We start from the raw sequence: 15016 nt of genomic DNA, 5'->3' as shown, positions 1-15016 counted from the left end.
ATAAATTAATAAATAAATTTACACCCAGTCATTGCGTGGTAAATCAATTTTCACCCCAACTTCTGTCTGTCAGCCTCGTGTTTTAAAATGTATGTTTTCTATGTTCTATTCCCTGTTTTTTTTTTTCCATCCTTTCATTCCTTTTCTCTCACAATTCAGCCCAATCTCTTCCAAAGCCTTTGTCTATTTCTATACCCTTAACTGTTCTCATGAAAACCATCCCATCAACTAGAATTTTGGCTACCACCTTTTCCAGCTGTACCTCAAATACTTGCGTTTTGTTGCTTTCTGTTTCCACTCTTGCATAAAATGGAGTGACTTCTATGTCAAGATTACTGTTTCAATGCAAGTTGCTTGGCAAGTTAAATTGGAAAAGCCGCGGTTAATTGGTTTAAAGAAATAAATGTATGTGCATTAATTATGCTTTTCAAATCTCTGCTGTAGGGATATGTACCGTACCGTGACAGCAAAATGACAAGGATTTTGCAGGATTCACTGGGTGGTAACTGTCGAACTACAATAGTTATTTGCTGCTCTCCATCAATCTATAATGAAGCTGAGACGAAAAGCACATTGATGTTTGGTCAAAGGTAAGCATGTTTTGATTTAAGAAATTATTCCTTTGTGTTGTGATGGAAGGTAGAATAGTGGAAACTGCAATCGGTTATTCATGTGAGGTTGTTTCCAATGACATTTAGTTTTCAAAGCCATAGGGAATTTGTACTTGAACAAATGTATTCAGTTGTGCCTATCTTTTATGGTCAGAACCTGCATAGCCTTGATCCTACCCCAACAGTTGAATATTATGGACCACTTCTTCCACTACCATAGACATTTTTTTTTCTAATTGTGTTTTATACTGATAACATGGGGTTTTTTTTGCAGTCATTTGGAAATGTTCGATGACGTATAATTTATGCTCTGCTCCCAAGATACGGCTTTCCATTCAGGGATATGTGTATTCCTTTTTTAGATGGATCCCTTACCTGCTTCTCCTCTGCGTCCCTCAATTCTGCTCTTGCTCCCCCTCGCTCCCCCCAACGGAACAAGGATTTTAACTCTCATCCCTATTCCAATACTGAAATTCCCTATTGCCAGAGTGAGGCCACATGTAAACTGGAGGAACAGTACCTACCATTCCGCTTGGGTAGCTTACAACCCTTTAGTATGGACATTGAAAACTCCAATTTTAGGTGACTAATCCACAAATCCAGAGGCTTCTAAATCAATTGATTCCCTGTGTGGGCATCATCCTGGCTTATATGTTCTGTATTGTCCATGGTTATTTCCAGAAGGGATTGCAGATGATGATATAATGGGAAGATATTGATTGGCCTAATGAGCATTTTCTGTTTTGTATGAATAATAGAAATGTGCTGAAGTTATATTTTCTAAACTTGTGTATCCATGGAGTATGTTTAACTAGTTACATTCTAATCCATGAGATGATGATTGGGGAAGTTCGGGTTTGTGACTCAACGACTTCATTGAATGTTTTACTTTAAAACCTAAATGCTTTTAGCTTTTACAATAATCTGCAGGTTATTCTGTAAGTGCTTATTAATTTGAATGAAAACTAATTCGGTGACCATGAATTCTAAACTCACATGTTGATGTCGCTGTTTCAAAAGCAACAAATTTGCAGCTGAAAAATGGCTATTATTTAGTCCAGGGCTAAAATGATGGTGTCAAATTTAGAAGCCATAGGATTATTGTATTGTAAAGTCTTCTGAATAGATTTGGATCACTTACAATATTTTCAAGAACTATGGCTTGAATCTGGATATGTTGAAAAGTGTAAATGAAAATCCAGCTATCCAACTTTATTTTAGTGCTAAGCCCTCAATGAGGCCACAGACATCTCCTGCAGGATTTCATGCTGCATTGCTTGATAAGCAAAGGCAGCCATATACACCGTCAGATCAGAAACGATAAATATTAGATTTACAAATGAGTGTTTTGTATTTTGCTCAGCATGTCATAAGAAGTGGAATTTGTGTAGTTGAGATAAAAACATAAGGGGAAAGATAGTTAAGTGCACATGACAGCAAGTAATGGAAAAGTAGCAGATGAGAAGAGGTGGAAGAAAGGAAGCTTGTGTGGTGCATAAACATGGCGAAATGGTGCATTTAATGCTGTAAGCACATTCAGATTTTGATACGTTTATTACATATCCTGTATCTTCTCCCAGAAGATAGAAGTTAGAAAAGGGAATGGCCAGGGTGCAGGCATGTATGAATTTACTTCCAGCCTTTCCGATGGCAGCACACTGAGTTCTACCCCGCTGTGGTCTGCCAGTCAAGAAGCCCAAAAGCCAGTTGCAGGTGGAGGCCCCAAGGCCAGTTCCAGAAGTTTACCGATTAGTTTATTTGGTATTAGATGTTGAAGACAAGGTGATCGAAGGCTGAATGTAGTACAAGAGATGGCATGTTAATCATATTGCGACTTGAGCAGATACTTGCGACATGCACTCTATATGAAAATCACAAGAGGGTAACATCTGCCAAAAGTGCTGGAAATGCATTGGATGAGGGAACTGGTCGGTGTATATGTTCCTAAATTTCAATGAGAAAACATGAACGCAAATGTATTTTTGCTCTAGCAAAAGGTTACAAATTGCTTCATTGGAATCTTGGCAAACCAAGTTTGGTACTGAACCAGGTGGAAGTAATGTTGCTAACATGGTCAAAATTAGGTTTTGAGGAGAATCTTGGTAGAGGGCCTTGGTAACTGAAGATCCTGAAAAATGTTGAGATGCTTTTATTCACAAATGATCAAGTGTTCAGAATTAGAGGAGCCCAGAGATCTGAGAATGATAGATTTGGAGGAGGTTTGAGATGGAGAGGGATGAAGTCATGGAGATATTTGAAAATAAAGGTGGGAATTTTGAAATCGAGTTAGAATGGATAAGTGAATTTTAGGAAGTTCGTCATGCAGTTTGAGATTAGAAGGAGCGAGGCTGACCATTCGTCTATTAGAATTATGGAGTTTGGAGATAATTAGGACATGGATCAGGGTTTCGGCATAAATACAGTTGAAACAGGGACAGTTTGGGGAATGTTTTGAGAGCCAAATGATCAGTTTAGGTGTAAATTTCTTAACACTGTTGTGAGCCTTTCCGGGTTCTAAGATGAAGGTAGCGAGTGATTGTTCTCTGTTCATGCATGTAATTGCAGAACGAAAAGCTATGGGGTCTTAACATCATTATGGACATCAGTCTGAGAGGAAGGGTCTCAACCTGAAACATCACCCATTCCTTCTCTCCATAGATACTGCCTGTCCCACTGAGTTATTCCAGCATTTTGTGTCTACCATGGGGACTTAACTATCAGTGAGCAAAATGTAGTACATTCTCAAAATCATGCCGAATATGTATGCGTGATGGTATTTTATCCCAAGTATAAAAAGTGTGATGTTTAGAGTATTTTGTGTCCGTGGCATTCAAAACACTAGTGTGTGTGTGTGTGTGTGTGTGTGTGTTAATACATTAAAAAGTTTAGCAGCTTAATTGTTTTTTTTCTTATAGAGCCAAGACCATTAAGAACACCGTGACAGTTAATGTTGAGCTAACAGCAGAACAATGGAAGAAAAAATACGAGAGAGAAAAAGACAGGAACAAAACCTTGAGAAATACTATACAGTGGCTTGAAAATGAGCTCAATAGGTGGCGCAAAGGTATCCAAGCTTTTCTGTCAAATTGCTCTGCACCTTCAAATTATTCCATGAATGTAATGCCTGCACCCTGGCCATTCCCTTTTCTAACTTCTATCTTCTGGGAGAAGATACAGGATATGTAATAAACGTATCAAAATCTGAATGTGCTTACAGCATTAAATGCACCATTTCGCCATGTTTATGCACCACACAAGCTTTCTAATTGTTTTGCTGTAGATTATGAAATCTTAATGTTTTGACCAGAGAGAAACTATTCTGCACCAACGATTATAATGTTAAGGCATTCTAATACAAGAAACCACTACATTTGTTATGGAAACTTGCTCTCATAGTCAAAGTTGTCGAAACATGATTTAAATGAACAACTTTTGAGAGGTGTTGTATTTTAAGAAAAAAGTGATCAATTCAATGACTATTTAGGATTTAGGATCAATTCATGAAAATGCTTTGTGCTCAGAGCTTGCCTCGTCCACTTGACTCTGTGACCGTATTAATTATTTGCTCGTGGCATAGGTGAAAATCCAGAGGCCATTATCAAAGAAAGTCCTGATTTCATCAGCCTAGCAAGCAATGTGTTCATTATTATTTGGGATTCATCGCAATCTAAACAAATAATAATTTGCCTCCAGGAAGCTAATAATTCAGAGACAACTTGACATAGCAAAAACAGTTGTCTAACGTGCCTCTAGTGTTGTCATTGCTGTTCATTTGTATTCCGGATATAATTAAATTTAATGAAATGCAGTGGAAATGTTTAACCAGGATTTGCTTTTATATGCGTGATGTTATTTACCAAAGGTGAGACTGTACCTCTGGAAGAACAGTATGACAAAGAGAAAAACAAAGAAGCACTTGAGATTGTTCTCACAAATGACAAAATAGATGAAACTCCCACTGTCAAACTCACTGATGCAGAAAAACTGAAGATGGATTCAGATATTTCCAAACTGTTCAAGCAGCTTGATGATAAGGTATATGATGTGCTAATTCACAGTCTGTTTCCCTTATTAGCTGCACTGAGGGATCCATTTAAGAGTGGGATTTTTACTGCTGAAATGTTATGCTTTCATTATTGAATTATTCTTTCTGCTTCCCATGCTCAGAAATATCATTGGAAATATCATACTGCTTTAATATCTGTTAATGATCACGTTTAATATTGAATTGGTCTTCTCACTATCGATGTTAAAAGGTCCAATTTTAAAGCCGGTATCTCAACTGTTTTCAACCATCCATTCAGTATTAAGCAGTTTGAGGGGATGAATCATTTTGAGGTGTTTAAGAAACGTAATTGTAAAACTGGATGATATTTCTTGTTAGAAATATATTAAAGTAAGTTTATGTGGAGGTTTTTGTAAGAAGTACAGGTTGAACACCGATTTTCCGGCACCCTCGGTTCCAGAGCCTTTCTGGATTACCTGTTTTCCGGGGCAACAGAGGTCACGTGATAATGAAAGGCCAATGCACCCCTGGCCCGTTAATGACGCCCCTGTCATGTCTCTAAAGCACCATGGAGGGCCAGAAACTTAAATAAAACATATATGAAATGTAAAATGAATGTGAGTGGAATGATCTGCCAACCCATCCACGGCTCGTACCGTCTCCCCGGCTGTTTAGACGCCCTGTTCTAACGCCATACCTAACTCACAAGGCACACCAGCGAGCTCTACTTCACCCACTGAAAGGACACAGTGCTTGAGTAATTCTGCGGCTCATGATCTCTGGAGAACACGGATAGGTGACATCGGGACCCTTCATGAGACTTGTTCATTCGGCTAAGTTACTCCAGCACTTTGTCTACAGAAACTGGAGTACGTGCTCGGTGACCGTGGGGCTCCCTCCCCTCTTCACCTGCTGTTGCTTCCAAGATGTAGTATGTCGGTGACTCCAGGGGAGAAGGAGGAGGCAGCGGTGGTAGGGGGAGAAGGGGTTGGGGGAGGAGGCGGCAGCGACCCAACATCTGTTATAACTGCGTAGGAAGAACTGCAGATGCAGGTTTACACCTAAGATAAACACAAAATGGAGCAACTCGGAGGTCGGGCAGCATCTCTTGAGAAAAGGAATAGGTGAAGTTTCGGGTCGTTACTTATTCCATTTCTCCGGAGATGCTGCCTGACCCGCTGAGACTCCAGCATTTTGTGTCTATCTTCTGTTACAAGCGGGTCGTTAACACGGGGGTTTACTGTATTGTCTCTGCGAAACAGTTAGGAGAAAAGATTGAGTTCATTCGTTCACGACGGAGGGGCAAGACCAGAAAGAGCGCTCGCCACTCGCAATGCCACCTGTGGCCGCTCAGGGAATTTCAACTGAGCTCTTGTAACTTTGTCCAGATTACAGGGGTGGATGGACCATCAGTTGCTGGAAAATCGATGTTCAACCTGCACCCATATCCCTTGATTCCCTTATCCCTAAGAGCTAAATCTAACTCTCTCTTGAAAACATCGCATTATTTTGGACTGTACAAGAATATATTTGTGGTATTGCTGACTGTAGAATATTTTTGATTATGATTATAGGATGAGGAGATCAACCAGCAGAGCCAGTTGGTGGAAAAACTTAAAAATCAAATGTTGGACCAGGAAGAAGTAAGTTTGATGAGACATGAGTATTGTATGGACATTGCTTGATTCTTGGGCAGATATCTTTACTGATAAATGTCCTTCTCTTCAAAATCAGTATAGGCTGTTATCTGTTGCTGAGATATTCAATCATGGAAAGCATCACAGCTGATTCCTATTTGGTCCCACATACATCTTTTAAACAAGCCCTTGCATGAAAATGGTCATTCTGAAAATTCTGTTCTTGTTCCCCTCTGCTGCTTACCTTGGCATTGTCTGGGCCATTTGTACTAATGTTGCCACTGCTTTTACTCTCTTTCCCCTATAGCACAGGCAAAATCAGATTGGAGATTATACCTGGGACTGCTACCATATACATAGAAACATAGAAAATAGGTGGTTGTAGGCCATTCGGCCCTTCGTGCCTGCACCGCCATTCAATATGATCATGGCTGATCATCCAACTCAGTATCCTGTACCTGCCTTCTCTCCATACCCCCTGATCCCTTTAGCCACAAGGGCCACATCTAACTCCCTCTTAAATATAGCCAATGAACTGGCCTCAACTACCTTCTGTGGCAGAGAATTCCACAGATTCACCACTCTCTGTGCAAAAAATGATTTTCCCATCTCGGTCTTAAAAGACTTCCCTCTTATCCTTAAACTGTGACCCCTAGTTCTGGACTTCCCCAACATCAGGAATAATCTTCCTGCATCTAGCCTGTCCAACCCCTTAAGAATTTTGTAAGTTTCTATAAGATTCCCCCCTCAATCTTCTAAATTCTAGCATGTACAAGCTGAGTCATATAATGGCACATAAGCACATTGGGGTATTAAGAAATGTTAATTGTTCCTATCATGAGAAACTAATGCACTGCAGTAAACTTATTCTTTTGGGATAAACTGGCTTAAATATTGAGGTTGCAATGGTTTTCAATATTTTGAATTTTTTTCAATTGTAACTTAGATTAGAGCAGGCCATATGAAGATAAAACATTATTTAGTTTACGTGGTCTTACTTTGTCTGTTTTACAGCTTCTGACATCCACCAGACGAGATCAAGATAACATGCAATCAGAGCTGAATCGCCTGCAGGCTGAGAATGATGCCTCCAAAGAGGAAGTGAAGGAGGTGTTGCAAGCTTTGGAAGAACTTGCAGTGAACTACGACCAGAAATCACAAGAAGTTGAGGACAAGACGAGAGATTTTGAGTTATTAAGTGATGAACTGGGTCAAAAATCGGTAAGAATTTGCTCTTGTTGCAAGATTTCTGAAATAATACATGTGCTGAAATGCCTGGGCCTATTTTTCTTAGTAAATGTTCGGTACTGTGCTTGGTATAAAGATGAACATTCTGTGTTAATTGTCATCGAATATCTATGCGATGGCAGGGGTATTTCTCCCGGTTTTAGTAGCCCACACAGAAATCATTCCCACATCAAAGCGACTTTTGTTTATTCTCGGCTGGGATTTCTGATTCTAATTTTTAGACTAGTTTTTTTCATGTTGTATTTTCCATCTATTGTTTTTATATGTTGATCTGATTGTGCCGTTGCAGGCTACGTTGACATCAATTGATGCAGAGTTGCAAAAACTGAAGGAAATGACCAATCACCAAAAGAAACGAGTGACTGAAATGATGACTTCATTGTTAAAGGATCTTGCAGAAATTGGAATTGCAGTTGGAAACAATGATGTTAAGGTAGGCAATCAATCTGAATGTGTAGGAGGGAGCTGCAGATGTGTTTAAACTAAAGATAGACACAAAGCTGAGCAACTCAGCGGGACTCTTAGTCTGACGAAGGGTCTCGACCCGATACGTCACCTATTCCTTTTCTCCAGACGTGCTGTCTGACTCACTGAGTTACTCCAGCTTTTTGAGTCGTAAAATCTGAATGTTGGTTTTCAAGCAGTCACTGTCAACCAGTGAGTTCATTGTGGTTATCTGGAATATAATTTTTCCACATTTACCTTAATTTTTTATTGTGTATTGTGTATTGTGTGTTCTTTTTTAATTGTACCGCTGCTGGCAAATTCATTTTGCTTGCACTTTATGTGCAAGTGACGAATAAAACTTGACTTGACTTGGTATTGAGAATGAAACCTTGCTGTTGTATTGCCATTCAGGCTCAAAGCTTCTGAAACGGTTTGTTACTGTACTAAAAAAGTCCCAGTGCTGAAGTAGTCCAGGAGGCGAAGGAGGAGGTATAGGGACAGGTATTACATCCCCTGCGATTACTTGTTGATTTCATTTACTTCACCAGCTTCCACCCTACCCTCAATTCACCTGGACTATCTCTGAATCTTCTCCATCTTTCTTAATCACATGTCTCCATCACAGGCGACAGACTATTGACTGCTGTCTACCTCAAAACTACCAACTCCTACAGTTATCTGGACTACACTTCCTCCCACCCTGCCTCTTGCAAAGACAATATCCTCTACTCAATTCCTCTGCCTCCGCTGCATCTGCTCCCAGATCTGGTTATTTTTCGAGTCAACTGCAAAAGCATTATCCTTACTTTAAGAAGCCAAGATACCGCAGTCTTCAGCTTCCTCAATGATGAGAAATGGGTGATTAGAGAGTTTGTTGGGTTCAATATATCCTTGACAATGACGTTCACTGTGATATCTTGCTTGATTTCTGGATCATTAGCAGAGATTGCAGATTCCAAGTTAAGTTTTGGCTACTCTGTCTGGGTTACAGAGAAACTCTGGTCCCTTGATCCATCTCGTATTGCTTAAGAAGCGGTCTGCTGTTAGTCCTTTAGAGGGTTGATCTGCAGGATTTTCTTTCATGCCAATATATCTCCATTGTGATCATTTAGTAGCATCCCTCACAAAAGAGATCCTGTTTACCACAAATGTTCGGAGGCGTTTGGTTTCGTTGTTGATGTACTTCAGCACGGTTGTGCTATCAGTCTAGAAGATGGATTGATCCAGTGGTATCTGTAATTCCTTTCGCAGCATTATGTCCACTCTGACAGCAAGGACTGCAGCGGTAAGCTCCATTCTGTGAATCATCATTTATTTCAATGGTGCCAATCTGTCTTTTCCCATTATGAGTGCAACGTGCATCTCTTTGTAGGTAGACAAAAGTGCTGGAGAAACTCAGCGGGTGAGGCAGCATCTATGGAGCGAAGGAAATGGGTGACGCTTCGCGTCGAGACCCTTCTTCAGACTGATGTGGGGGTGAGGGGGGTTGGGAAGAAGAAAGTAAGAGGTGGAGACAGTGGGCTGTGGGAGAGCTGGGAAGGGGAGGGGAAAGAGGGAGAAAGCAGGAACTACCTGAAATTGGAGAAGTCAATGTTTATACTGCTGGGGTGTAAACTACCCAAGCAAAATATGAGGTGCTGCTCCTCCAATTTATGATGGGCCTCACTCTGGAAGTGGAGGAGGCCCAGGACAGAAAGGTTGGATTCAGAATGGGAGGGGGAGTTGAAGTGCTGAGCCACCGGGAGATCAGGTTGGTTATTGCGAACCGAGTGGAGGTGTTGGGCGAAGCGATCACCAAGCCTATGCTTGGTCTCACCGATGTAGAGCAGCTGACACCTAGAGCAGCGGATGCAATAGATGAGGTTGGAGGAGGTGCAGGTGAACCTCTGCCACACCTGGAAAGACTGCTTGGGTCCTTGGATGGAGTCAAGGGGGGGGTTATCATTTTCCAGTCTTAGATATGAAACGGTACCGTAGCCACTTTCGCTTGTGTCTGAAAAGTGGTGCAGCTGTGCATATCTGATTTGACTAAAGTTTGCGGGCTTCATGCGCCGGTCCACTTTAAATTCCGACATCTTATTGATATCTGCTAACCATCCTGTCCATCACTGAGAGAAGATTTGGGATATGTTCTCATCCCATCGGAGGTTTTCCTTACAGAGCTCCTGCATAATCAGCTTGGCTAGCAGAGTAAAGGGTGCTAGAAATCCTAAAGGATTGTATACAGAGCCAACCACGGACAAGATGTGTATGGTGGTTCCTGTGCCGCAATTCTGAACATGAACACATCTGCTTCAATGCACCAGTGCAATCCCAGGGCCCTTTCCATAGGCAGATTGTCTTTGTCCAAGTCCATCTCCCTGGTCTCCTTGGCTCTGTTTTCTAGTGGAATGGATGCCAATACAGCACGGCTGTTGCTGATCCACTTTGACAGCATGAATCCTCCCATTTGGCTGTGGGAAGTAAGGTGTGCTGCCATTCTAACTGCTTCCTGTTCTGAAGACATGGACTTTAAACAATCATCTACATAGAAGTTGTTATTTACTGTGTTTGTCATCTCCGTTGTCTTCAGCAGTCTTCCTTAATGTAACGTTGGCACAACTTGATGATGACACTACTCCAAAAAAGATGTACCTTCATCCGGTTTTCAACAAGACCTTGCGGTGCATCACCCTCAGGCCACCACAGAATCGCAAATAGTCAATATGCTTTTCTGATACCTTGACCTGATGAAACATTGCATTGATATCAATCATCAAAGCAACTGATTCTTGTCTGAATCTGATGAGTGAGTTGGTATGGTCTGGACCCTGCAGCAGTTGGCAGTTAAGTGATGTTCCTTTGAAGACTGCACCACAGTCAAAGACCACCCTCAAGGTACCTTTTCTTGAGTGATGCACCCCATGGTGTGGTATGTACCAGAGCTCTCCATCACTTCGATTCAGCTGGTCCACTGGTACCATTTAAGCATAACCATTATCAATCATTTCTGTGAGGAAAGATGTATATTCATCATGAAATTTCTCATTCTTGCCAAACCTGCGTTTCAGTCTCTGGATGCGCTGCTCTGCAATGCAACGGTTATTCGGCAAACTGATGCTTTCTTGTTTGATGGACAAGATGCAGGTTTCATCACCGGCCCCAATATGCCCACACATCTTGGATGAGGAAACGGCATCACTCACAGTTGGCTTCTCATTCTGTTCTGTATGCTCCATCTTCTTCTGTGTTCTTTTGTTTAACATGAAGTATTTCAAGATGATCTTGGTTGTACATGTCACAAGTCATACGACTCTTGCAGTCTCTGCTCATGTGCCCTTTCTTCAAACATCCAAAGCAGACTCACTTCTCCCTTAAGATGTCCATCTATTCTTTGTGCCTCTTCTTCCTGATCAGTAGACACCGCCCTAATGTGTGACCACTTTTATTACAGAACAAACAAGAACCTTGAGTATTAGTGGTTGATACATTTCTTCTCGTTCCACCTGTTGTCGGATTTACTTGCACTGCTGTTTCTTCAGGTATTACAGCTGTTGCAAAACTGCTTCCCTTTGGCCCCGATCTTTCTCTTGCTTTAGCAAAAGTAGAGCTCTTGACAGCTGCAATTGGTCTAACATCCTGAATGTTTCCATAAAGTGGATCTGGCAGTATCTTTACTTGCCTCTCCATGATGTCTACCAGGTCAGAAAATTTAGCTTGACGTCCAGGCTCTTCCTGTAGCTGACATGCCCTATCCCTTCACTTGTCTCTGAGCTTGTAAGGCGGTTTCAGAAGGATAGTCTTCATATTGGAAGCAACATTCATTTCCTCCATATTGGTGAAATGTTCCATAGCTTTACAACAACTTCTAAGAAACAGCGAGAACACATGCACTACCTTCACATCCTCTTGCTTGATCATTGACCAAGCAAAGGCCTTGACCACATGTGCATTGGCAATCTTATGTTCGTTACCAAAATATTATTTGAGGAAATATTTTGCCATTTGATAGCCCTCGTCTGGAGGGAAATGTTGGCAACTGTAGACTAAGTCTTTTGGATACCCTCTTGTGTGTTGCTCCAGAAAATGCGCGCAATCACTCTTATCATTACCTTTTCTTTCCACTGCTTTCTCAAATGCCGTAATGAAAACTTCATACTGCAAAGGATCATCATCATAAACAGGAATGTCTCTTGATGGTAAAGTAGAAGAGAGATTTTTTTGAACCAGAAGAGTAGTAATCTCATTCTGCTTCTTCATTAATTTCCAGATATCACATTGGTTTCCATCATTTCGTGCAGGGGGGGTAGTACTATCATGCCCCTGCATAACCCTGCTCATATGAGCTCTAACAGGTGGTCTGAGAGCTGTTTGTTTTGGTCGAACAACCTGTTGCACATGATCACGCAAATATTCATCTGCCTGTAGATTTAATTTCGCTGATGTTTCCTTTTGAGCAGCCCCTTCTCTCACATACAAACTCCTCCCGTGAGATACATATAAAATTATAAAAGGACTGGACAAGCTAGATGCAGGAAAAATGTTCCCAACGTTGGGCGAGTCCAGAACCAGGGGCCACAGTCTTAGAATAAAGGGGAGGTCATTTAAGACTGAGGTGAGAAAAAACGTTTTCACCCAGAGAGTAGTGAATTTATGGAATTCCCTGCCACAGAGGGCAGTAGAGGCCAAGTCACTGGATGGATTTAAGAGAGAGTTAGATAGAGCTCTAGGGGCTAGTGGAGTCAAGGGATATGGGGAGAAGGCAGGCACGGGTTATTGATAGGGGACGATCAGCCATGATCACAGTGAATGGCGGTGCTGGCTCGAAGAGCAGAATGGCCTCCTCCTGCACCTATTTTCTATGTTTCTATACTCCAGAGCTGCTTCTAGACCCCTTGGCATCAAGTGCATTGAACCTTGCATCGGTTGTCGCCAGCTCCGTCTCTAGTTCCAACAGTTCCATGTCACTTTTAAAATATTTCTCTTGTGCCTCAAGCTCGAGTCTGGCATTGGTTGATGCCAGCGCAGTCTCTCTTTTCCATTGCTCCTTTTGTGCCTCAAGCTTGTGCTTTTTCCTCATGGCGACAGCCCGTTCCAAGATAACTTGGAACACCTGCCTGAACTTCAATACGCGCAGAGACCCTTGAAGATGCACATGATGCAGAACCAGATTTGTGACGATCTTCGTTATGAGACATTTGAAATACTGTCTTCGGGTCCAATTTCTTCTGATTCCACAACACTTTGTTGTATGGCACTTTCAACTATAGTGTGTGTAGTTTGCTGTCCAACTTCAGATAACCACCTTTCTACATCTTGTTTAAAACCATTAAAAGAGTCCATTCTTTCTTGAAACCATGGATTTTGCCTTTCAAGCTCCCTTTCAGGCAGTGGTACTTTCACCAATGACTCGTGGTTTTCTCTGACTTCATTGCAGAGCTTGATTAATTGAACCAGATTAGATTGTACTTCATTCACATTCTCATCTGATTTCATGAGCTCCTTCAGTTTTTCAATTAACTTGTTAGTTTGTTTACATATCATGTTTCTTGACCTGATACCTTTCCATGAACAATATCTGGCCCTTGTCGGTGAGTTTAATGGTTCTTCTTTCTTTTCCAGAATCCTGTTCCACATCTCCCTCTTTTGGCTGTGCTTTAGACATACTGGCTCACTATCCCTTTAAGGCGTATTGATGTAAAGCCGTATGCTTACAGCCGTATGCTTAATTCAAAACAACTGAGCGGGAATTCAAAACATCAGATATCACTATAATTCTCAAGGTCACTTTTCAATTCTCCATTGTAGCAGCCATTTTCCAATACAGCTTCTTTTATAGCAACCGTTCCAATACAGCTTCTCTTATAGTAGCTGTTCCAATAAAGCATAATGCTGTAGGTACTCGCCCTCCCTGCGCGTTGGCTTTCGAAGCTTCCAATCTCCGTTAGTCTGATAAATGCCGGTCCAGTTGACGGCGTCAGGCAGATCCTTTGTTCCAGGTTTTCACAAGCTCTAGTTTCACTCATAGAGACAAGTTCTTACTTTAATGAGAGAGAACGGAAAATACAGCTTGTATGAGAATAAGGAATACCTGCTATGAATCATCTCTTTGTTTGTACAACTACTTCAATAAAGAATCAATTAAACTGGAAATAACGACTGGAGACTCCGTTTTTTATCCTCTGTGTAAGTTCACCCCTACCTGCTTGTGTAGTCATGGCAACGGAAAGTTGGACAATGGAAAAGTTTGATATTGCCTTACATTAAAGTAAGAACTTGTCTCTATGAGTGAAACTGGAGCTTGTGAAAACCTGGAACAATTAAAAAAACGGATCACCTGGTCGTTATTTCCAGTTTAATTGATTCTTTATTGAAGTCGTTGTACAAACAAAGAGATGATTCATACCAGGTATGAACACGCACTCCACCATATTCCCACAGGTGTATTGTGCATATTCTCCAAAATACCACAAAGGGCTAAATTTGAAGAATTTGCAGGACGTCTGAAGATTCAGTATGTAAGATGGCAATGCTTATTTGTGCCTGAGGGTGGGGTAGAACATTTGAGTCGGTTACCACAGTGAGGTTAAGAAACAATTTTTGCAAGGAAGATTTGGATGAAGGCAATGTTTTTCAAATGTTAGTGCTCCTTGATTTATGTTGGATAAAGTTACCAGGGAAAAAGGACAAAGTTGAGAAACTGCAATTGAAGTGCAGATCAGTTTTGACTTAACTAAAGGAAGACAGAGAAGCTGAATTGGCTAATCTTCAGAGGAATAGGTGCCTTGCAAATTTGATTTATCTTGGTGATGAGATGTCAAATTGGGTTCAAAGCACAGCACATCACTGGAAATCTCCAGAATGAGGTTTGCAATTGAATAATATCCTCGAGTCTCAATAAATAATTGTATCACTCCAAAATCTTCGATCCTCCCAGATCTGTCCATTTCTGCTCTCTTGTGTGTATTGCTTTTTCAATCATCCACCAATGATGGCCTATATCTTGAGTGCTGGAATTCCCTCAGTTATCTTCTCTTTGCTTCTCCTCTTCTTCTGCCTTTCCTCCTGTCGTTCACCCCTCCGTGCCC

At 41.3% G+C, this 15016-nt stretch overlaps 1 protein-coding gene across 3 annotated transcripts in view; it reads left to right on the top strand.

Annotated features, from left to right (window-relative positions):
* kif5b (kinesin family member 5B) overlaps positions 1–15016 on the top strand; it is a 99198-nt gene that overhangs the window by 52343 nt on the left and 31839 nt on the right. For all 3 annotated transcript variants that reach the window (XM_033045376.1, XM_033045395.1, XM_033045386.1), the window contains exons 10-15: positions 445–590; positions 3527–3675; positions 4474–4646; positions 6192–6260; positions 7269–7475; positions 7792–7935. In XM_033045376.1, the coding sequence (XP_032901267.1) occupies positions 445–590; positions 3527–3675; positions 4474–4646; positions 6192–6260; positions 7269–7475; positions 7792–7935 (888 nt within the window). The remainder of the gene's footprint in view (positions 1–444; positions 591–3526; positions 3676–4473; positions 4647–6191; positions 6261–7268; positions 7476–7791; positions 7936–15016) is intronic.

Source organism: Amblyraja radiata, chromosome 2 (genome assembly GCF_010909765.2).
Source record: "Amblyraja radiata isolate CabotCenter1 chromosome 2, sAmbRad1.1.pri, whole genome shotgun sequence".
Classification (NCBI taxonomy): Eukaryota; Metazoa; Chordata; class Chondrichthyes; order Rajiformes; family Rajidae; genus Amblyraja; species Amblyraja radiata.
This window is presented reverse-complemented; position numbering and strand designations above follow the sequence as displayed.